Here is a 23,707-nt window from a genome sequence, read left to right as displayed (position 1 = left end):
GAAATAATACTGAGATGCATCTGTTAAGTTATAAGGAAGAAACCTGAACTACTGCTGGCTTTAAGCAGCTCTGCTAGTGTCTGCTCAAGAAATAATGAAACTGGCCTCTTAGAAAGGTCACAGGTGAGGTTATAAGGAATTCTTTTGAAACATATAAGCTTATCTTGAGCCTCTCCAAATGTCTAATTCCTCAGCTGTTGAACAAGCGCAGATATAAACAGTTGTTTGACAAGTTTTAGCTCCCACCTGCTAAGTTATAAGCTGCAGTGGTAGGCCAAACCCCAGTGTTCCCTTGTTAAGCATTTGAAGATGTCTTCATGGGCTCTGATTTAAAACTGCCTATCATCCCTCCTCTCTGGCATGCTGCAGGCTACACATTGCAGTTATGGCAATTCAGAGGTTTTATCTTTGTTTCAGAAGTAACAGTCCTTTCCCTCTCAATATATGGGAACACTTACCAGAGATAACCTCAAGATCCTGCAGCACCTGAGAGGAAGCATCTCAGAAGAGACTGGTGTGATGAGGTATCACTGATCACCAGATATGAGCACAGTGCAAGGCAAGATTGTTCCTCATAAAGAATATGCTCCCTTTCTGCTATAATATCCAGCACCCCCTGCTAGACCCTTTTCCTAGAAGAGACCCATCAGTGCTCTGAAAATGGGAGCTCAGAAACAGTGCTCTGTCTGGTGAAAGATACGACTCCAGGAGAACAGGGTTGGCATCTTTGTTTATGGAAATACATTTTTCCTTTTCTGTTTTGTCTTTTTTTTTTCCAATTTACAATCACTTTCTATTTGTTTGTGCAGAAAAATAAACTTGTGATATGCACTTTACATGTTGCATTTTGTCACTTCCTTTGCTTGGCACCCAGGAGGAATTGCTATGTGTACAGCACATGCCTTTAGCACTGCCAACAAACTGCTAAGGACAAGAGAGTATAAGGAGTTCAAAAAAGGATGCAATGTATCAGCAATAAAACAGCTAAGTTGGATTTAAAGCCTCTATACATTAAAAAAGCCCCATGCAAGTAAAACTTAAGTGAGATCCAAACCTGTGGTATTACAGACTGTAAAACACTCACTCACTGACAGGTTGAAGTTGGCCTGAGTTGGCCTGCCCCATCACTGCCCCTCAGCCTATTCTAACCTAAACCCTACCCTCTGCTTGTATATCCAGTATCAGTGGAAGTTTTTCAGCTCTGATAAATCCATACAAAAATTCACATTGAACAATTCAACTTAATATTAACCAAGATATCAGAAAAAACAAATCGGTCAGAAAATCAAATATCCCATTGTATTCTCAGGCTCCAAGTCTAATCCTAGCCCCAACCTTAACCCAATTAATGTTAAAGTCTTCTCAATTTCTGGGTCATTATGTTCAGTTTAGGACAAGCGTTAGCAGGCTGTCCTTCCCAGACATATCTCACTCACAGATAGCGATTCCTAGGCATTGTAAAAAACACTGGGATCAGCTGTAGGATTAGACTGCAGGCTCTGGACATTTGTCCAAGTATAATATTGTGGATATTTGTCAGATTAATTGGAAGGAGGGCTTCCTTATGCAGCAGTCTGAAGGGAGGTCTTAGGACTGTCCAGCATATTTCTGATTGACTTGCCATCAGAAAATGCAGAAAGGGCCAGCAATATTTGCTGATGCCTAGCCAGAAGCATGGTTCCCAAAGAAGTAAGTATACAGATGCACAGGCTGCAGATTAGGACTGCATCTTGTTTTGCTTAATAAATCTGACATAGTAGGATTATAAACTACTCCAGATGGTTTGACACATTGCAGGACCGTTGCTGTATCCAGGGCTCTTGATTAAATTCCCTGTTAACCTCTACAACCTTCTCAAGTGAGAGTCATTTCCTCTCACAGCAGATCATGTCAGAAGGAGCCAGACAAACAGACTTTGAAAGGTGGAACAGGAGCCTGCCAAGCCATAGGATTACTAAGCAGCTATGTAGCAGTCTAAGGATGAACTCGGCCTTCAGAACCCAACTCAGAAAGAAGTTTAAAGCCAGAAAATAGTAAGGTGCCTAGTGGCGATATTTGCCCCCAAACTATCATACTCGATGGAAGGAGAATGTGCAGCAAAAAGCATAGCATGGAAGTATGAGGCATACAGGAAAGACAAGTACAGTATTCCCCGACAGAAAACCTATAGCTTCAGCGGCCACTAGATGTTGCCACTGTTCTTCTTTGAGTTACCTGGGGTTTTGGCATTTGCCTGATGTGGTGCTAAGTCTGGAGGGTTTAAAATCTTAGGAAGTCCTTTCTTCCTAATCTATCCTCTTTTGACGTTCACATATGGTGTTGCTCAGTCCCACATACCAGAGAAGGTCAGGCTCATACCAGGGAGTTTTGGCAGCAAGGGGCTTGCTGCAGCTTGGAGAGGATTCCTGGGTGGTAGCCTGTGGGTCATGCAGACTAACAGGCAGCCCAGCAAGTAACACACCACGGGAACAGCAGCTATTTCAACACACATGCCAGCTCTGTGGTCAAATCCTACACATTTCTGTCACAGTCCTACATCTTATCATGCATTAAGCTCACTTATGGCACGAGAGAGCCTGGCATTTACTGTTTCTCCTGCTTTTGTGCAACAACGTACTGACACGTCTTCCTGATGTCTGTGTAAATTGGAACAGATAAAGAGCACCTGAAATATTTTACAATAACAAAAATTATATTTATTTCAAAATAGTAATAACAATAACAACAACAATAAAAACCATAACGACAACAGGGGAAAAAAGCTAAATCAAGAGTTTTGCAATTTTTTTTCAGAACAGATTGCATCATGTTGGAATGTGCTGCTTGTGGATACTTTCAACACAGAGCAGTCCTGGGCGCCAGGGAAAAAGGAGAGCAAGGGCAAGGTTTAATTCTCTATCTTTGGAAAACTAAAATGGTGAAGATGGATGCTGTTTGCCTGACTTCTACATGATCAAAAGATGCTCCAGAGACAGCCCTGCTGATGATGCTTCTCTGAAATACTGCTTATGTCCATCTAGCAGTGTAATAAGGCAGATTTCATGAGCTGCTCTTACAATGATTTTGTAGGCATCAACAACTTGAAGTTAGACCATTTGAAATTAGGTGCACAAAATGAAATGCAAAAAGAAATTAAGTTTGAAGATATGTGTCAGAAAAGGCAAAGCTTAACAAAGATCTCTTAGGCTATTCCTCAGGCCAATTAAACAAATGGTATATTTTGATAGAGGGAGGTGGTCACAATGAGATACAGACAATTTCTTGTGTGATTATAAACTCCCTGAAGTGCTGAAATATCCTACAGGCAGCACATGCACTACCCCACTGGAATAAATGGAAATTCCATGTACTTAAGCAAGAACTGAATTTAGCCACCAAACCTCATTACACTCCAGGTAAACCCTTCCACCCTAACCAAAACTAAACCAGCTTATCCAGCACAGCTTGTAGTGATTTAAAACCCTTAGCACTGACTAGCATTAGTGGGTAAGATAACAGATATCTTCTTTATGCTGAGTTCATTGCATTATTTATGGTAGGGATAGCAGATTGGTACAATATTCTCAGTGCAAAAGTCACTGAGCTGCTGAACCTGGCATCATGGCAGGACACAACTCTGTGTCAGAAGCCTTTGCCAGACCCACACTTGACACTTCTAGACTTGTGAACTAGACATTCATATGTCTCTGGAGAAGCCATGTATAGAGCAGAGTAAGATGCAGGATTTAGTTCTCAGTGTGGTAACTGAAAATAAAGACATGTAATTTTATTGGAAGGTAGAGTAGGAGGTAAGAACCTCAGTTTAAAGTGTGTCTTGGTGCTTAAGTGTCAGACACAAGAATGCTTTATGTAAATCACCCTATAAATCCTGGTGCCATACTAATAGGTTCAAGGCTCAGGCTCTGTTCAGTTCATCACAGATGCACTCTTAGGTCCCATGTCTCACCTGGTATATGTATACTTCTCACATGAGACCTTGACTAGGCATAGAAATGCTTTGTTTCCATCAAACCACAGTTCCCATCACTCCTTAAAGCTGGACTTCAGGGTCCTTGGCCTTGCCCCTAACCCTGCTTCCCTCTTGCTCTTTGGGCTGGGGATCCTCAGCAGACTCTTGTCTTCTGAAGCTCGCGCACCCTGAACTGCTTCAGTGCCTTTTTCCTGGTCCTAATTGCAGGGCATGCCTGCTCATATCCTGATTGAGATCCTTACACAGAATGCTAGACATGCCTTCTCTTCATCTTGCTATTGCTTTTCCCTAGTCTCTCTTGAGTTTTATAAGAGGGATCATATCAGTTTCCTGCTCACTCCCAGTTACCAGCACTTCCAATCACCATGGGGCACTCTGCTCCCTTCCAGCCTGCTCAGCTTCTCTGCCTCTGGAGCTGCCTGGGGTGGGAGGAAGCAGAGGAGCACCAGTTCATGTGAAAGGGAAGAGCAACCACATACTTCCCTGCTACATCGCCTTATGGAGCTATGCCATGCCTCAAAATCCATCAGGTATCCCACATGCTGTCCAGCTGGCACAAGCTACTCCCCTAAGGTGTAATTTGTGTTCAGGAAGGCACAGGAGATGACTGGAGAAATAAAACAACAGCTATAAGTTGGTCTGAAAACAGCTGCTGGAAGTAAGCAGAGAGGAGGTAGAGTTTAGGATCAGTCTAGTTACTGCAAGAAGATGCCATATAGTGGTAGCTGCATTTCTTCTCATTCAGTTATATAAATCACATTAATTTCTCAGATGATTATCAAAATGGAGCTAGAAACTTCTCAAATTTAGACGTAACTCTAGCTCATGCCTTTGGGAAACGAGAGGCAAAGGGCTCTGATTTTAAGCAATAAACAGCACATTGTGTTTGTTCTCACTGTGTCCCTCCATACGCCACCACCTTGTGGCAGGCAGTATCTCACTGCCACTCCCTCCCTCACAACTCGGTGAATAGTGTTTAGAACAAAGGGAATTTGAATAGGAGAGCAGCATCTCAAGGAGCACAACTGGACATCACAGCAGACACTGGGCACTGACCAGATGGCAAGCATGGTGCTAAACCAATCCAGGAGAATTAACATGGTGAGAAAAATACTCCTCTTTGTACAACCTGCAGTGAGCAGGGCTTGGCAACACCAAGAGATCTGCTCCTCTGTGGCCACCTGCATTTGAACAGAGTGGGTGTGAGGTGTGGACAGATGGTCAGCTGTGACAGTAGTATTTGACACCCTCCAGCTTTGTGCAGATGTAAATGCCTTCACCAGGCATGAAGCTCTGTGATGGTGCCCAGAGCAGGCAGGGGGTGTTTACAGTTTAATTGTGCTTATTTTACACTGGCACTGCTCCAGGGATTTACTCCTGAATCACCAGCATGGGAGTGTGAGGACAGGATCCAGGCTGGACATCACTCTGGTGTATCATCCCAGCTGAGTGAGAGATGCAGCACTGTTTCAGTTAGTGGAAAGTTTACGTGATGCTGTTTCAGTAGATATGAATGAAGGAGAATCAGAGCTGTGAAATAGGCACAATGTGAGGTGTACATAGTGGTTACATGGATGCAAGCAAGAGGGAAATGGGAAGCCTAGGCCAGGAGAATGCCATATACGCCCTGACTCCAGGATATAGTATTTATATCCAGGCAGGATATAAAGACTTTTTATCAGCTATAGGAATGTTACAGCAGTCTTCTACAGGACCTTCCTAACAGAATTGGGGATTAACACTTAGTGCTTTCAACACAGTTATCACACTGGAAAGTTTTATATGCATTTGGTGCAGAAAAAAAATCCCAGCAAAGTCTAGGGGGAAAGGAAAGTGGTTGTCTACTGATGTTCTTTTGTATCAACTTTGTTTGCAATTCTCTGTGCAGATGATTTTCTACTATAATCACAACTGTGTTTTGGGTTTTTTCTCTCCACTAGACTCTAGGATTATTCAATGGACAACTTAATTTTGATCCAAGAGGGATCCAGTCTTCCAATGTGGAATAGAAAGACAATGTTTTCTGGAGGATTTTTGCTTTATTCAGAATCTGAAAAGTTTGTTCATCTTTGAGTACTCCAGTAAAACGAGAGGTTTCCTTCATCCGAAAACCAGAACCCAAATGGGTAGGCAGCAAAAAGAGGGAGAGTTGCCTCATAATGAACAGGAGCTAAGGGTGTGGCTAGCACAGTTTTTCCCATGAGAAGTTTTCTTGTGTTTTGTAAATAAAGATAAAGTTTGGATGTTTTGGAACAGTGTCCCAGAACTTGGGCAGTGCAGGCCTGGCTAATCAGGCCTGGGGGAAGGCTTCTGACTGACCAATCTGGGTGACTTTTGAGAACTCTATAAATGTGATGAAATCAAAACAATAAAGGTCATTCCTTCTTGCCACTGAGAACCGATGCATTCATTACTCTGCTAGCTGATCAACAGCGACATAAGGGGAGCCATTTGCATGTACAAAGCTGCACCAAATGCAGGCTATCAACCCTATTTCTGTCATTAGTCAGGATATTAATTTCCTTGCTATCTGATTCAGTTGTGTTTCTTATACATATTACATAGCTACTTCCTAGAACTCTCTAAATAGCTTTCTAGACTTTGTGGTTTTCCTACTTCTTCTTGTTTCATGCATACCATTATTTCGCTTCTGTATTTTCTGATGCATTTTAGGAAACATGTATGACAGCCTAGAGGACGCTGTGCTGAATAATTAAGAAGGGGCAGAAGGAGGGTCTGAAACAGAGCAAGACACAGGATAGCTTTTGAGGCATTAATGACAAACTGGATATTGAGGTTTTATGAATTGCATCAAAAAGCAACAGGAGGAGGAAGAGGAACTACTGCATGTTTATTTGAACAGGAAAGAGGAAGAAGTGAGCCACCTATGGAGTGCCTGGTCTTCCTGGGCACTGAGACAGTGACTGCAGGAGACCTGAGGTGCAACCTTTTCCTTTCCCCTCTTCTCAGTAATTGCAGTGGTGCTATCTGAGACTCTGCCCCCAGGGCCTTTGGCTATTAATAACTGCAGGATGCCTGTGCGAGCAGCCTTCAGGAGTCAAATTCACAGCACTTTGCATCAGCACTTTGTGCTGGGCAGAGCTTGCCTGCACCCAGGCACCCTGGGAGAGTGGGGCTGCTGGACAAGCCTCCCCAGCAGCACCCAGAGACAGGCTGGAAGGAAGCAGCCACTGCTGAGCTCTGGGGCAGGCGTGTGAGCTGGTGTGAGCCTGGCACTGCAAGCCTGAGGTGAGTTGACTGGGCAGCAAAAGAGTGTAGAGCAGGTGCTAGAGAGGTAAAGATTGGTTTGGCTTGCAGTACCAATGACTGCTGCAAAGACCAATGCACAAAAAGACAGAGGAATTGAGCCAGAGGACAGAGCTGAGGGAGGAATGCCCTGCCTTTATGTATGAGATACTGAGGAGGATGGGGTCTGAGGCTCCAGCAGCTTCCCTGTGGTGGGAGGGCTGAGAGAGCAGTAGTACCAGTATAACTCTGGACCCTGTCTATAGTGAGAGACTGTGGTCCCTTTCCTTATGCTAGACCAATTGCATGCAGCAGGTTTTTCAATCTTCAATCCTTCTGAATTAGTAAAGGAGGAGAATGGGATGGACTTGTCCTCACTGCTCCTTGGGAATTAGTTTGGGGAGCACAATTCCCCACCATGGCTGTCCCTTTCTGCCTTGCTGCAGAGTATCCACATTTGGGGCCTACACATGATTTGTCTCCGTTTTGCCAGCTTTAGGACCCATCAGATGGACCATAACCTCTCACCTCGGCTGTCTCCTGGCAGCATTGCTGCTTTCCTGTCAAGCAGGGCCTCATTCTTTTATATGGCCAAGCAGATGTCTGGCTGCCTGTAGAGAATGTGCAGTGTGTGCGTCATGGCTGCACCTGCTCACACTTGCTTTGGGAATACCCCAGGATGGGCTCGTTTATGATGGGAGCTACATAGGCAGCATCTCCTCAGTAAAGGAGAAGATTGCAAATCTGAAAGAAAAACTAATTCAAGGGAGTATCTGCCAATATTATTGGAGCTGTTTTGCTGTGGCTGGGCTTCTTTTAACAGTTATCACCACCCCACCACATAAAAATCATGTTGCTAAAGAAGCAATAGTGGAATGAAACTACAGAATACACAGGAGATAAAAATGTCTTCATCAGAAGGGTAGTATACAAACTCCTAGTTCCAGCTATTTGCTTGCTAATTTTAAAATGTAACTCATAGTTCACAGTTTTTCAGTTCTGAAATCTTAAGCAAGTAAAGTACAAAGAAACACAGGGACAGAGGTAGTTAGTTATTGCTGCTGAAGCAAATGGGTCTTTGCCCATTTTTCTTTGTATTGCACTGCATTGCATTAGGTGGGCATCTGTCTCCTATATGCTGCTGTTTGGGAGTGGATAGTGTTGAAGCGAAGGCAAGACATTTGCTCTGCTTTCATTATGTGTGATAACCCACCAAGAAGGACTCTCAGAAGCTGCCTGAAATTGAATTGCTGAGAATTCTCCTGATTTCCCCTGGTTTTGCAGTACAGATCTCTCATCGTATCTAGGGACAGAGACTGGGAACACTGTACCAGAAGAAATCTCCCACTTCTCCTCTTTCCCCCTTCAAAATGGTATAGGATAAGATCAATATCTAAGATACAGATGCAATTGGGTGAACAACTTGAACAGGTTTTTCTGTGCCTTCTTCCTCCAGCCTTTCCGTAACAAAACAGTACCAATCCTAAATGACAGAACTACTTAGAATCTCATTTTTTCTTTATGTTTCCTTCCAAACTTGCAGTCTAGTAGCTGAATAACTATTCTAGTCTAGTCTGAATACCTATTCTAATTCTAATAGGACCATCTAAATATCCAAACCAAAACGGCACATTATTTGAAGTGCTCCAAATAACTCATGGACAGACCTGAAATCTTTATCCAAAAATATACATTATCATCTAATGATAACTGCATGTTGTTATAACATTGCACCATAGAGCAAATTTTCAAAGTGACATTCTGTTACTGCAGCACAAGATGATAATTGAGTATCCCTATGGCACTTGTGAATGCTAGGAGATTGCCTTGTTGCAATTAAAATGCCTCTTTTGGATGACAATGCTATATGGCCCTCGGCAATGCTTCTGCTGTGATCTGCTACTATATTTTGTGTCAGAATGCTGAGTCTCCAGAGAACTCCACAATGGCCTGCTGATGGGATGGGATGATATCTTTCACTACCTCCATCATGTGGAAGGGATAGGAAAAAACCTGCGAGTGAAATGAAGGCTGTATGTCTTTTACCTGTAGATGGCAACTAAAAGAGAGGCAAGAAATACATTTCCAGTGTTTCATTCTCCATTTCCTTGTGTGTTTAGAGCAAAGCAGAGAACCCTTTGTGGGAATGCCCCTTGCAGGGACTCCTGCTCCTGTTAAAAGGAAAAAGTCCACTAAACTCATTGGGAAGCTGACACACGAAGGTAAGATATTCAGAACTGCACATGTAAGAATTGTTTGGATTTCAACATGAATTTCAGCCTTTAAAATTTCACACCTTGTGTCACTGAACTCCCAAAGCAAGACATGGAGTGAACATACCAGGAGGCAAGTCCAGCCTTCAACCAACTCACATTTTCTACCTTACCGCTGAAAACCATTGCACACACTCAGGTCAAAAGTCGACCTAGATTGCACTCTGTAAACTCACATTCTCCTGCAGCACTAATTTGGATGCACATCAGTATAAATGGAAAGAAAACGTGATCTTTTACAGGTATCAATAACTGCAGTGCCCAGATATATTCTATATTGTTCTCTCTCTTATAACCTTTGTCTCATACTTGTTTTCTCTCTGTGTAAGAGATTTCCTTTGATCCCAGCACTCTTTGGCTGCAAAAGACAAAATCTCTTAGAGAAGTTAATAGAGCAGGAAGAATATAACCTGGAACATTTTCCTTTCTACAGAATATGTGTGTAAGGGAGAGGATGACTTTTAAATAACTGTGATATTGTTATCTTTTCTTTACTTTTGACAGCATGTGGAAGGTTTTACAGGTTTGGAAAAATAGTAATTTGAGGCAGTACTATGAAATCCTACTGCACTGACTGAGATGCTTGAGATGTGGGACACATCCATCTAGCTCCACCCCTATGCAACTCATCTCTGCAGATTTGCCTTGATTGCAATCCAGAGTAAATCCCAAACATCTATATCCAAAGTGTCATCAATGTAAACACTTAGATAATTTCCTAAAATCTTAATTTAGAAGAGAATTTGAGTGCTTTGAAGTCACTATTGATGCTATAGACAAGAGACATGGACCAGAGCACTAGGTTCCTAAAGTGTCCCACTATGTATGTTTTGTAGCTATGCCACAAGAGGCGTCCAAGCTGAACCTGGGGAAGAAGATCAGCATCCCCAGAGATGTGATGCTAGAAGAGCTTTCTCTCCTCACTAACAAAGGATCCAAGATGTTCAAATTACGTCAGCTGAGAGTGGAGAAGTTCATTTATGAGAATAACCCTGATGCCTTCATCGACAATTCTGTGGTAGGTTGAAGATTACAACTACAATACTACTCCATGCACCCAGGAAAAACAGGAATGGAGTGTGCCCAAGCTCTCCTCTGTTTTAATGTGTGTGTGTGGGTGGGCAGGGAAGGTCTACTAGCAAAGAACTGAAGGAAGAAAACAAAATTACATAAATACACAAGTTTTATTTCCTTTTGGCGGCAGCATTAGTTTCCTCTGGCAAATATTTGGTATCACACATGCAGAAGCATGACAAAATTCAGTACTGAGTGATGAAGGAAGGCTGCATGTTTGGCAGGTGTTCAGACCTCAGGGCAGGGCTAATTGGTTTTGTACCCATTCCATTTCTTCTTTGCATGATGGCAATGATCCATCCAGGCCTGACTTTAGCTCCAGTAGATATGGTTCTATTTTTAGTCTAGGATACTTTCCTGCTTTCTGCTGGACAGAGTCCTCTGGTCATATCTGCAAGTTCCACAAGTGAAACCTCTAACCTGACTCTGAAATATGTTCAGTAAATTTGCTAGAAGCCCAGTTTGTTTTCTTCTAAAATATTTTCATTTTAGGTATGGTATATAAATATATGGTATATATTTTTCTTTTTCCTTTTCCCTGAGTTAGAACTGTTATTTAAACTTCTTTCACCAGCTACTTGCAGGTGTAAAGTCTTTTGAAGATACCTAAACTTTTACAAATATAACTCTCACAGAATTATCAGAGTTCAGTAAAACAAATAGAAAATATTTGAGGTTCATATGCATTTTGACATTGCACCTCATCTTCTGATGTTCTTTAAAGTTGATTTGGTGATATTTTATCCCTGTATGGCATCTATTTTCCAGGTGGAAGCTCAAGGAAAATAGTAAAAGTTAAGCTGAAGGAAATGTTCTGCCAAACAAAAACACACTATTTTTTAGTCCTCTGATGTTTTCAAAAGCAGCAATAAGAAAGTATCTGGGTTCATTTCCAGAAATGACGTGGAAATCAGAATGTAGAAAGACACCTAATTTAAAAAGTAATTAAAATTACAACAGTAAGACTAGAGATGAGGGATGACAGACCAGAGCTACAGCAAACATATCCAGTGATGTTAAATTCTGGCCAGTTTTTTCATTTCTTTGTGCTTTAGGTAGTTCATTTTTTCAGTGAGTTATCTCCTAGAAAGAATGTGAAAATGAATGGTATGTTGAACTTTGGACTCTTCAGATGAGTATCCTAGAGAAATGGATGCTGTTTTTATAAATACGCAGCAATTCCAGAGCTTCTAAAACATATGAGGGCCAAGTTCATATGTCAGAATCTGCTGCAGTGAGGAGGAGTGAGTAAATAATAAAGTGATGGAATAAAAAGGCTAAAGCCCAAAGTGTCAAAAATTTGAGGGTGTCACTAAAGATTGTCCAACCAGAACAGTCCAAAACAACTAAGTTGTGACAAACTGACTCAAAACTGGACATGCAGTCACTCCATGATTAACATTACAAATGCTGATGGCAATTGCTTCTCTTTTGTTAGCTGTTTTTCCTACTTTGTTTATGCATCTGTGTCTGACTTTCACCATACCCTTTCTGTAGTGAATCTCTCCCTCTATTTTGTAAGAACACCTCTGCTCCCAAGATCTTTTAGTATCACTGTAAGATCCTGTGCCATGGAGAAATGTAGATGTGGGTTAGAAAGGACACTAACAAGCCTAGGATTTTCTTTATGGCTTTGTTGTGTGAGAACCATGGCATGTTCTCCAAACAGAAGCTGTCACTCTGCTTAAAATCCTCCATGATTCACTTACAGGTCTTCTCTCCAAATCCATGGTACAGATAACGCAACTCCTTTGGTCAGTGCAGGAAGACTTCTGTCTGCCCTGCAGCCCTTGCTTGGGGTTAGTAAGATCACAAACATAATTGTTATCGTTTTCTGGCTGCTCCATGTGCTCTCTGCAAGGACTCTGCCAGGTTGCCTCCACTGTCTCTGCGGGTAACTATTCTCATCACGGCAGGCAGCACGAGTGAGCAGCTTTGCTGCAGTCAGAGCAGTGAGAAGAAAAGCTGAGCAATCGCAGCAACTGAGTCATTGTCTCAGAGAGCTGGGTGCTCTTGAGAAGGTAAAGGCAACAGATCTGTAGCCTGTTATCTTCCAAACCATCAGGACAGCACCTGACCTTAGCACCAAATAACTTTCATCAAAAAACCCCTTTGATTGTGGTATCTGATTAGCTTTCTTTTTATTTTCTTTTCCTTTCTTGCTCCTCTATCTGCTCAAAGGCAGATGCAGAAAAGAAAGCTTAAACAAAAGAGAACTGTGTAAGGAAGATAATGGCAGAGTAAAGAAGTCCTACTGCTACACCCAGCTACTTCCCCTCCCAATTAATTTCCATGTCCTTTGTTCCATATCCCAAAGAACTTGTTTCTCTAAGGCTGTGAGACAGTGAAGGTATTTGAAGCTGCTGGTGTGTTTTCTGCTTTTATATCATAGACTTCTTAACTGTCTTAAATATTCTCAGGACATACTTAAGAAAGCAGGTCAAGGCAGATCTGGGATGGAGTATGGATTGTTTCTTTCCTACAAAAGAAGTTTAACAGCGAGGTAATGTAATATAAAAACACATAAAGAGAAAGGTTATTAAAAATAAATCCAAACCATATATGGGGTCCCAGAATAGCCTGTGCTGTAGCCATAAACCGTCCACACAAGGGAGAAGATCTCAGCAGTCATGTGTCATTGACCCACCCTTCTGCTTCTCTCCTCCTCCTTCTCCTCCAGCCAAAAACCCACACTGGACAATCAGGTCACTCTCCTTATTTGTATCAGAGAAAATATATATATTGTGTGTACATGAATGTCAGACAGCTCCATGCAAAAGTGAAAACCTGTCACTCTCAGTCACTGCTGCAGCTCTACCCATCCAGTTAAAGGCAAATGGTGCTAATCCCCCAGTCAAAAGGACTGACAATTCCCAACATGGGTAAAATGAAATGCACTGCCTACTGTAGAGCTGTTGAGAACTCTATTTGCTTGCAAATATATGGTACAAGGAGAGGTTTTTAGGAAGGGATGAGTTTGACAGCAATATCCTCCTGCCAAACAGGGAGAGTTCAGGCAACATCCTCCTTGTTTGGTGTTGTGCTGGAAAAGCTGTGCTCTGCTGAACCCTGGCTAGTAAATCAGAAGTAAGATTTCTTCTGCTCACCCCAGGCTGTGCCACCCACAGGAACTGTGATTCTCTCCATGTCTCAGAGGATATTTTCAACTTCACTTTGGGGCTGCAAGATACAATTTACTACTGACTAAAGACCATAATGAAATTCTGTCTTTCTATGTGCTCTATTACTGTATCATCCAGCCAACTAGAGCAGGATGGAAATCAGTACATCTATATTTTAACTGTGAAACTGAACCATGAGGTAGATTAATGAGTCACCCAAAATCACAGAGAGGGTCTCAGTCTTTCTTGTCTTTGGGTCTTCTAAATCCCTCTTCACTGTTCAGCAATTAATAGATCAGAAGTTTACAGACCTTTCCTTCATAGTGATAAATTTGTTTGGCCTCAAACACATTAAGATCATGTGAAACAATGTTTCTTAGCCCTCCATCCTAACTCTTCATTGCCCTGACTACTTTCAAGATCTTATATTTGCTTTGGAATCTCTGTGTAAAGTCTTCTTGCTGTCATCAAGGGAAAACTTTTTAACACCTTGCTTCTAATCATTAAGGGGAAACTGGAAACAAAACCATAGTTATGTTTTTTGGATGTTGCCATTACACTGTTTTTCTTCCAGGGAGGATCCTTATATATAGTCCTTCTGTTTGTCAAAACCTGGGGCCTGATTTGGGTTGCATGTAGGAAACCTCTCTTTTTTAACCCTCCTTTTTATGTTTTATTATCTGATCTTAAATTAAAACAATTAGGAAGGTGAAGTAACCAATACCTGAATAGACAGTTACAAGCAGCAGTACCTGAAAATCCACACAGACCCACGACCAAAATCCCCAACCTTGGTGCTTTCTTAGACTTATGCAGAAGTTAAAATAAATGAAGCTTCAAATCATGGCAAAGCTTGTATGAAAACCAGCTGAACATGTGTTGGCAATTTCTTCTGAACTTCAGGTCAAGAGGTCTCTTGTCTTAAGCTGACACCAACTGTGAAACAAAATCTAAGAAGTCAAAAGGGCTTAAAGAATTGGATTACTGCTTTTCTGAATAATTGCAGGAGTTAGTCAGTACTCTTCTTGGTGCTTGACAAGAACTCAGAGGAGCAGGCAGAGGTAGCAGGAAGAAATTGGAAGTGATTATGTTACAAACCAAAAGTGATGCTTCACAGCAAAGAGCTGTACACAACCAACCTACCTTAGAGATCTTACATGATAAACAGCCAGGCATGACACAGTGTCTGAAGTAAAACAGTGATGGAGAAACAGATGTTATCATGCAGATACTTGATTTATTACATAAACATGCACTGATAGCTCTGTATGTCCCTTATTGCACTTAGATGAATGCCAGTCAAGATCAGTGGAGGTAAGGTTAAAGGGAAAGTGTTAGGAAAATAATTTTTTCTAGGAGCTCTATTCTGCATGGAATGTTATACCTCTTGAACAAACATTGCAAGATAATTTCAGGCTAAGGTGTAAATCTCAGATTATGACCTAAATGGAGCGATCCAGGTGAGATTTTAACTTCTCTAACAAAATGAGACTTGCTGCACTGGAGCTGGATTGGTGCAGAAGAGCTAGAGGTCCCACTATACCCAAAGCTGAATAAGAGTGAACATGGAGTCCAATGCATTCCTATTCAAGAAGTGACTGGTGTGGAAAAAGCAGAGTAACGGAAAAAAAGAGCCTTTTATTTTCCAGAGCAATTTGTTGGAGCACTGTGAGACAACTCTGGACCAAAATTCTGAAATGCAATTTCTTTCATCCACAAAGAAAATGTGGCAAATATATGTATAACTATACTAACAAGATATATATAATTTTGGGTAGCATTAGATAAAAATTTCTGTTATTTTGATGGGTAAATTCAGGCACAGAGGCAAAAAATATTTTACCTAAGATTAACCACCAAGTCAGAAATAGACATGGAAATAGAAAGTAGGAGCTCAACCTGCTGTGCTTCTTGGTAGGAAGTTTAAAAAAAATAGCGTAAGATGCTTCAACAACTTCTTATTTTCATCCTTTTTTAAAAAGTGAATCATAGGTTTAAGGCTAAGCAATTCCAAATGAAGGACTGAGGCACACGCTTTGATAAAAACAGCAGGCAGTCTGTGAGACTCTCCAAATGTCTGAATTTTAAATCTCCCATCCCACCATTAAGGAGCATTTGAGTGTGGCTGCCACAGAAACAACACAGTCCAGTAACTTCAGAAGTGTTAAGTAACTACATAGGCATCAAACATTTGGGGAGCTCTTTATCAGTGAGGTGGAAATAGAAACACATTTGGTGGCCTCAATCATTTTCTTTAGGGCACAGCAAGGAGCTGAAGGGGAGCACACAGTGTCTCTCCTGGGGACTGCCTGCAGTGACGTCAGGGCCTTGAGATACACAGAGATCTCAGCTCCATTAGCTGGATCATCTTTCATTATCTAGTTTTTATTAGGCACATGCTCTAGAGAATTCAGAATTTGTCCATCTAAGCATTCAGCCTGCAGGAGCAGGCACTTGCTAACACTAGGGACTTCAAAGACATGAGTCCAATTTGTTTAGGCAACCCTGGGGACACATCACATGAACTTGCAGCAACTTTTCTCTTGTTAGAGTGGATTTAGGGATGCCCAGGGACTGATAATACCCACTACCTCCAGCAATGCACAGAGGGGAGGAGCCATGTGATCTGTCCACAGACACAACAGGAGAAGGTTATCAGCCATCTCAACTGACATTCCTGGACTTCTCTCCTGGAACTTCCACCAACAGGGTCAATCAACACTAACTGAGAGGTTGGTTTTATTATGTGAATATGCACATATGTAAAAGCTCCACATGCTGTTAGCAGTGGCCTGGCATGCATTCTCCTCAAGGGTGAGCTCCAAAACTCCAAACCTCCACTCCAAAACTCTGACCAGAGGTGTGCTCTAAGTACTGGAGACAAATCTGCACCTATGCAGCTTTGACTATGTTGAGACTCCTGTTTGAGGCTGTCATTCCTGAGCTCCGCTGTCTTGGAAAATCTTTCAAAAAGATTAATTCCCCTTTGCCACATGTTAATTTGAGTTAAGACAAACTATTGTGGTGGCCAAAACGAAAGAAAATTATATTTTTGTTCTCCAGGTAAGTAGACTGGGATTTTGCATAGAAAATGTGTCTTTCCTGTCTGAACAGAGTTGTTTGCTTTCAGCAGATCAGCTGTTTTCTCAGCAGGCCCAGAAAGAATCATGAACTAGCCTAAAGCAAATCAAACTAATTTAATTTGCAGCTAAATAAGATTTAGGTGTGCCTTTCCTGATACAGACCTTCTGTTTCAGAGAAACTTAGTTCCTACTTAGAGATAATACTGCAATTTAAAATGACACCAGATGACAGTGATGCCCCTCCCTAGTCACATCAAATGCTGCTGTGAGCAGAATCAAACCAGCCCATTTTACTGCAGCTGATGTTATCCTGATGCTTTGTGATTTTTTTTCTGTTGCAGGAGAGGCATGTAAGTAAACACAGGAAAAGAGAAATAAGTGTTTAATTCTCAGAAAGGGCACACAGCATGGATAAAACTTGAAGGAAAACAGATGTAAATCCTGTTTTGAAAGTACAGAGCAAATCAGTAGAAGCATTACCCTTGCACATACATTCACATTTTGAAAATAACCTCATTCTGACCCCTAACCCTCAAAATACCCTTTTTTTTCAGTTTGCCTTTTTACAGCTACATAGCTGCCATGCATAATTGAGCAGATTGCCCTGCTAGCTCCTGTGTACAGCTTAACGCTCACAATCCTCTCCCCTCTCAGTGCTTCCTGACATTCAGGGGAACATTATCTCCTCTGTTCCTAAAAAGGGAATTCCCTGCAGCTAGGAGAAGGACAGACAGTCCCTAAAGGCCCTGGGGGCACCAGCTCTGCCACTTCAGCCTGCAGCTGGCTGCCTGCCTGGGTTGCAGCCTGGTGACCTGCTGTGAAACCCTGGACACTGTTGTGGGAGACACAGGGAGCAGAGGGTTAGCTAATTCTGCCTTGAGCCTTGTGGGGTTTTCACTTCTCGACTATTTTTAGCTGACTGAACAGCTGGCCTTGGAAGCCTGTTTACAGCCTGGAAAGCTTCTTTTTTGCTAAACTGTGCTAGGTGTGAGAGCCCTTAGAAAGCCTTAACCCTTTGAGGCCCAGCTCTGAGGCTGCCTGAGATTTACAGGTAGAATTGCAGCATGAGGAACTGCAGATTCATTCAATGTCATTCACTTGTGTGTATTGCATCTTTGTGCATCTAATAGCCAATCTTTTAGTCCAATAGGAAGACCATATGTGATATATAACTCAGGTTACTTGTTTTTTTTATAGCTGTGTGAGCTGCACAACACAAGACATACCTATTCATGTCCGATAGGAGTCAAGTTTTGATGTCACTTATGACCAATACAAAAAACATTTTTCTGAACATAATGTATCAGTTTCTATTCCACACAAGTATTTATTAAAATTTCTGTGTGCAAAGACAGGATATTGTGCCACAATGTACATCACAAGCTCTATAAATCCTGCATGGATTGTTTGCTCTTTTACTATGTGCTGCAGAGATTGTGCCTTCTAGCCTGCACAAGAGAGAGTGGATGGTCTACAAAATAAGGCCAACTTAATTTTACTGATGGATACAACTTTCTTTCTTTGTTGCCTTGCTGCTGGTTAGATTTGGTACACTAATTCAAATAGTGCTACAAACAAAATTCTTCCTTTTTGTCATTTGCCCCTTGTGGTCTCTAGGAAGTATTTTGTTTCCCCAGGCTGCCATCTCTTCAGTTTTTATCAACATGTAGATACTCCTCCCCATGCAGACCTTCATATATACGGAAAACAGGCATACAGGCAAGACATTTCCCTGGTTTTTATGTTGTCACAGACACCCTGCTGTTCTGGTGGCCTGTAACACTTAGCTCCCACACTGTAATTGAGCTGCAGTTATCTTAACTGTGACATGAAAACACTTCCTTTTTCTTGCCCAGCTTGCTTTCCCACAGGTTAGCCAATGTTATCTCTGTCTGGACTCTTACATCATTGTTGGGGATAACAATACCCTGATCATATAAAATGACTATGAGGTGTGTGTGCTTCCACTGCCACTTCTGCTATTCCACAGTTGCTCCTGTATTGAATAGAGAGGATAACTCACATGAAGTTCTGCCACTGGCTTTGCAATGGAAACATAGAACTGGTCAGATCACAGAGACTCAGGAGTTCACATTCTGGGACCCAACCCTGAAAACATGAATAGACCATGTCCTGTAACAGGGATTCATAGACTCTTTTCTCCTGCCCTAGGATCACTTTCAGAAGTTCATCCCACCAGGAGGGCATTATGGGGAAGCTGCTGATGGCTATGCCCATGGGCAGATGGTAGGAGGAATGTCAGCTGGGCAGCATGGCTCTGGTAAGCAGCACCATCCTGGTGTTCCTCCCAGGCCTGGAAGCAGAGGAGGCGCTGGAGACAGCCAAGGGGAACATGGAGGGAAATCATCTGGAAGTGGTGGAGAAGGAGGTGATGGTGCTGAGAAAGGCAAGTATCTCTCTGCAAAAACAAGAAATTGCTAAAGCTATCAGACCACATGCCAAGCTTAGTCTTATGGACAAGTAAATTAATCTGACACCTGTATTGTTGCAATGTAAAATCTAGAGGAGTTGAACTGCTTTTAGTTTGATAGTTTTGTTTGTATGCTTCTATGTTGCTCAGTCATAGGCAGGAAGCAGAAATACCTTCCTTGATTGAACCACAGAAATTCTAGGAAACTTACCTGCTGAGCTCCTCAGGCTGATACAGCAGTAGGCCAGTACAGCTATGCCATGCCAGCGTGGTGCTCCTTCCTTTCAAGGGTTTCACACTGACTACTACTGGAGAGAGCAATGTTAACTCTTTAGATCCGTAGTCTGATCTGAGTATCAGACTTGAGTATCTGAGCCCTGATTTCAAATAAAAGCTTCTAACGAAACAAAGAGCACTTCTTGGATAATCTTCAGAAAGGAGCAGCAATATTCCTAAAAGTTATCAGGTAACCACCACTGGGCCACTGAGGCAATATCTTTACAAGTAAAAGTAGTTTTAATTCAATGTAGTCTTTGCCTCATTTTATCCTCTGTTTAGTTTGGCCAGAAATCTGTGGAAACAAATACCTTGCATAAGAATCAGCAGATGAAATAATAACTTTAACAGGCCCTATAGGTTTTTACAACAAAAATCAAATTTGCTTGGGAACCAGGAAAAACTGCCTTGAGTGACCAAATTAATGACTTGTAAAATCCAAGGTTTTACATTTACATTCTGAAAGAATGTGCATTTTATATCAAAATCAGCTTTTACATTTCCTGTGAAAAAGCAGTCTATGTAGACTCTTATAGTCTTAGGAGATTTTTCTTCATTGTTATCCTCTGTGTAGGGAGAAGGAGGATTAATATCATCCTATAGCTTTCATTGTAAAGACGGATCCCAGCTGCTTTTCTGTTTCAACACTAGCAATCAATTTGCTTGTAAACTGCTTAGTTTAAATACTTCACAAAGTAAGAGGGGAATAGTTGTTTTTATTTTTTTAATGAAAATTAGATTCTTGTGAATGTCTGCAATTCTCTGAAAGCAGGAATACCCAGGACTTGGCATGGTTTGAAATAAGCAAGACAAAGACAGAAGGTGTGATAAAGAAGCAAGATTCAGATAATAGTGTTCATTTTTTGCCACTTACTTCATAAGGATTTGTTTTCTACACAAAATGTAGCACCATGAAAGCACCAGAATGTCTATCTCCATTAACCTATTATTCCCATCTGCCCTAATCAAGCTAAGCAGAAGTCAATTGCTCAGGAATTTTAAGGTGTATGAAGGATGAAAATATTAAAAGTGTGCTACATATCAATACAGAACTTATGCTTTTACTAGCAAGGTGGTATTATACACAGCTGGGGGAAGGGAAGGGAAGGGAAGGGAAGGGAAGGGAAGGGAAGGGAAGGGAAGGGAAGGGAAGGGAAGGGAAGGGAAAGGAAGGGAAGGGAAGGGAAGGGAAGGGAAGGGAAGGGAAGGGAAGGGAAGGGAAGGGAAGGGAAGGGAAGGGAAGGGAAGGGAAGGGAAGGGAAGGGACATGCAGAATGAAATCCCTTGTCTAAACTCATTTGCTTAATGGAGCAGCTAGAAGGTAATCTAAAATTTCTAGCAATCAAGTGTCTGACTTTACAAAAAAGAGCAAGTCTAGCCACTGATAGGATTTTCATTTCCAATGAGATACCACATAATATTTGCAAACTGCTTTTAGCCATCCTGAGGTATTTGAGACAGATTTGTCTCTAACATCCTGGTTCAGAAGGGGAAAAAGATGAATGTCTGTTCATGTAATCACAAAGAAAATGCCATGTCATGTCTGCAATGATCTGACAGAAAAAGAAGAAAAGTAAATTAAGAAATTAGATAGCATCTTGCCTCATATAAAGCTTTCCCCATGTTAGTGGAAGAGATGATGATGTAAGGAATTCAGTTCTTTCTATATGAGCAACCAAAACGAAGAAGGAAAAATTAGCTTTCAAAAATATGTCCTATAATGGAAATTCCTGGGTAAGTGGCTCTTAGACTATGGTATATCTGCTTTTGTGGATAAGGACAGAAGTGGCGTATGATTGTCTTTTTTAAACAGAAATCTAACTATAAAAATTCAGATTGATCTAGGAGTTACAGAATCTGGAAACAAAGCTGGTGCCTCAACTTCAGTAGCAGAATACAGAAACACAATGCAGTTAGATTGTCATCTAACTGGACTACCTTCCTCTGTTTACAGATGGAAAGTCAGGCGGCAAAAAAGTCACTATATTTAAAACTTATATTTCCCCTTGGGAACGAGCAATGGGTATCAGCCCTGAGGAGAAAAGTCAGTTCAGCACAGACATACTGTCATACAGTCCCAAAGCTGATTTCCCCCATTACAAGTCTTTTAACCGGTAAGTCTTCTTAGGTATGTAATGCAGTTTATTTAGCAAGAGAAAACACAATTACTCTGACCGTAGTCCTCCTGTCATGTGCACTGTAAATAAGTCTTAGTTGCATGTCATTTTAGTTGCATGTCACTTTCTTAGCACAGTCTCCTGTGGACTAAATGTTTGGAAGACTACAAAGAAAAAATACATTAAGAGCTAGAGATTTTAATTCAGATTACAGACAGAAAACCTATGCAGTTGAATAAGAGGACTTTAATCCTATTTCCCATTCTTTCTCTCCCCATTTGACCAGGAGATTTAGCTTGCCACTGTTTTTACTGCAACCCTTTGAAGTTCAAGAGATCAGGAAAAATACTTATGATCAACAGCCATATACTTCACAGCACATCATATACAAATCAGGATGTTGCTGCTGTTTCTGATAACAACTGAAAGTTGCACTAATATTTCTAGGGCAGCAACAATTTTTTGTTAACCTCCCTATACAATTTTGCCACCCACCTCCATAGCCTCAGGACATCACTACTAAGGATAAAGCCACATCCCACTCATTTCTGCAATAATGCAGCCTCTGCCTGCTACAATTGCAGAGCACTAACAGGTGTGAAAGGTTTATGGTTTGATGCAGATTGATGCAACAAGGGCAAAGGAAGTGCACAGCACCCCATGTGTGTGTTTACATAATTTTTAGTACATGGGCAATGGATACATCTATGTTCTCATGAAGGATTTGTTGGCCAGTCAATTGCAACAGTAGCAAAATTTAGAATCTTGATAAGTTTGACTATTTATTTTATAAATCCTGTTGTTTACCTGTGCTCTGTTTGCTAACTCCATGTGTTCCCCTATGCCAGGACTGCCATGCCTTATGGGGGTTATGAAAAAGCAGCCAAACGGATGACCTTCAAAGTGCCTCAGTTTGATATCTGCCCTTTGCTCCCAGAATCTCTTATGATATATAATCAAAATTTCAGCAAAAGACCCTCCTTCAACAGAACCCCAATACCTTGGATGCCTTCAGGAGACTTCTCAGAGTACCATACTGCGGTCAATGTGCCAATAAGTGGTGAAACAGAAGAGCTGTAAATCCCCTCTGCCAAGACCTTCCCTTTTTTCTCAGCTCTTTCTATTTGCAAGTTGATAGTAAGGAGCGGAAAAGTGCAACTCTAGTTCTGTCAGCCCTTCCTTTCTTTTGCCCTTAGCCAAGACAAGTTCCTAGCAGGTTCTAAACTTCTCTTCCCTGTGTTGTTAATCTATATCAGACACAGTTTGAGGAAAAGAAGTTTTTTATACACCAGCAAGAAGCCATAAGAGGCAAAGACTAAGGAAGTGTTTTTCTGTTTAGCAATGCTAAATGCTGCCTATCTGATTGATAATAAACTTGTTTTGTCATATACTAACAAAAAATAAACCACCAAGATGAAAAACAGCTTCTGTGTTTTCTCCTTAAAAAATGTTGCTGCATGAATTTGGGAATTAGCAATAACAAAAGTTTCAATCTTACAACTAGACTATTAGCCTGGGAAGAAAGATCAGGGACTGATGGGGATGGTCACAAGATTAATGTATGTCCACGTGGCTTGCATAAATACTGCCAACGTGATGGGAAGGAATGATGACTTTGAGAGGAAATTAGAACAGCATCAGAGATGAAATAGCAAGTCATCCTGTCAGCAAAACAAACAGCTTAAAGTGTTGCACTGTCACCTAAGATTCCCCAGTTCTCCAGAGAATAAACTAGGTGACAGCTTATGCAGTTTTTTGGTTGTTTCTTTTTTTTCACAGAGACCATAAAGTCAATAGGTAGGGACAGAACAGAGGCATGCCCAAATGAGATGGCTTGCCCATAGTTACAAAGCAAGAAAAGAAATTATTTAATAAGAACACAACTAATTTGACACCTACCACAGTGCATTACTCAATCCAATACAAACCATCAAAGTCTATTCCATTTCTTGCAATGGTTTTAGCAATGCCACACAAATAGGAAGAAAGCCAGGCACTGTGGAAAACCACTAAAGAACTCCTGCATGGAGACTGGTTTGGAACTCTGTTCTGGTTCCTCAACATTTCCTCCTGTAAGCAGGGCAGAACAGCTTATTCATGGGAATGGCTTCCACT

General features: G+C 41.4%; 1 protein-coding gene and 1 long non-coding RNA gene across 3 annotated transcripts in view; one reads left to right on the top strand and one right to left on the bottom strand.

The window, feature by feature from the left end:
- Positions 1 to 23,707, bottom strand: part of LOC146435434 (uncharacterized) — a 62,266-nt gene that overhangs the window by 32,660 nt on the left and 5,899 nt on the right. The gene's annotated exons all lie outside the window — the stretch shown is intronic.
- MYOZ1 (myozenin 1) lies at positions 7,030 to 23,015 on the top strand. 2 transcript variants are annotated; one of them, XM_085065520.1, is made up of 6 exons: positions 7,030 to 7,219; positions 9,337 to 9,438; positions 10,326 to 10,507; positions 18,941 to 19,175; positions 21,430 to 21,589; positions 22,441 to 23,015. In XM_085065520.1, the coding sequence occupies exons 2-6, from the start codon at positions 9,363 to 9,365 to the stop codon at positions 22,670 to 22,672; spliced, it is 885 nt and encodes a 294-aa protein (XP_084921646.1). In that variant the 5' UTR covers positions 7,030 to 7,219; positions 9,337 to 9,362; the 3' UTR covers positions 22,673 to 23,015. The 2 variants fall into 2 exon arrangements, with proteins under 2 accessions (XP_084921646.1, XP_084921648.1); XM_085065522.1 differs by lacking the exon at positions 9,337 to 9,438 and having other exon boundaries at positions 7,031 to 7,219.

The sequence above is a fragment of the Lichenostomus cassidix genome, chromosome 6, assembly GCF_008360975.1.
Source record: "Lichenostomus cassidix isolate B80296 chromosome 6, HeHo_3.0, whole genome shotgun sequence".
In the NCBI taxonomy this organism is placed as follows: Eukaryota; Metazoa; Chordata; class Aves; order Passeriformes; family Meliphagidae; genus Lichenostomus; species Lichenostomus cassidix.
Note: the sequence above shows the minus strand (reverse complement) of the source record. Positions and strands in the feature narration are given on the sequence as shown.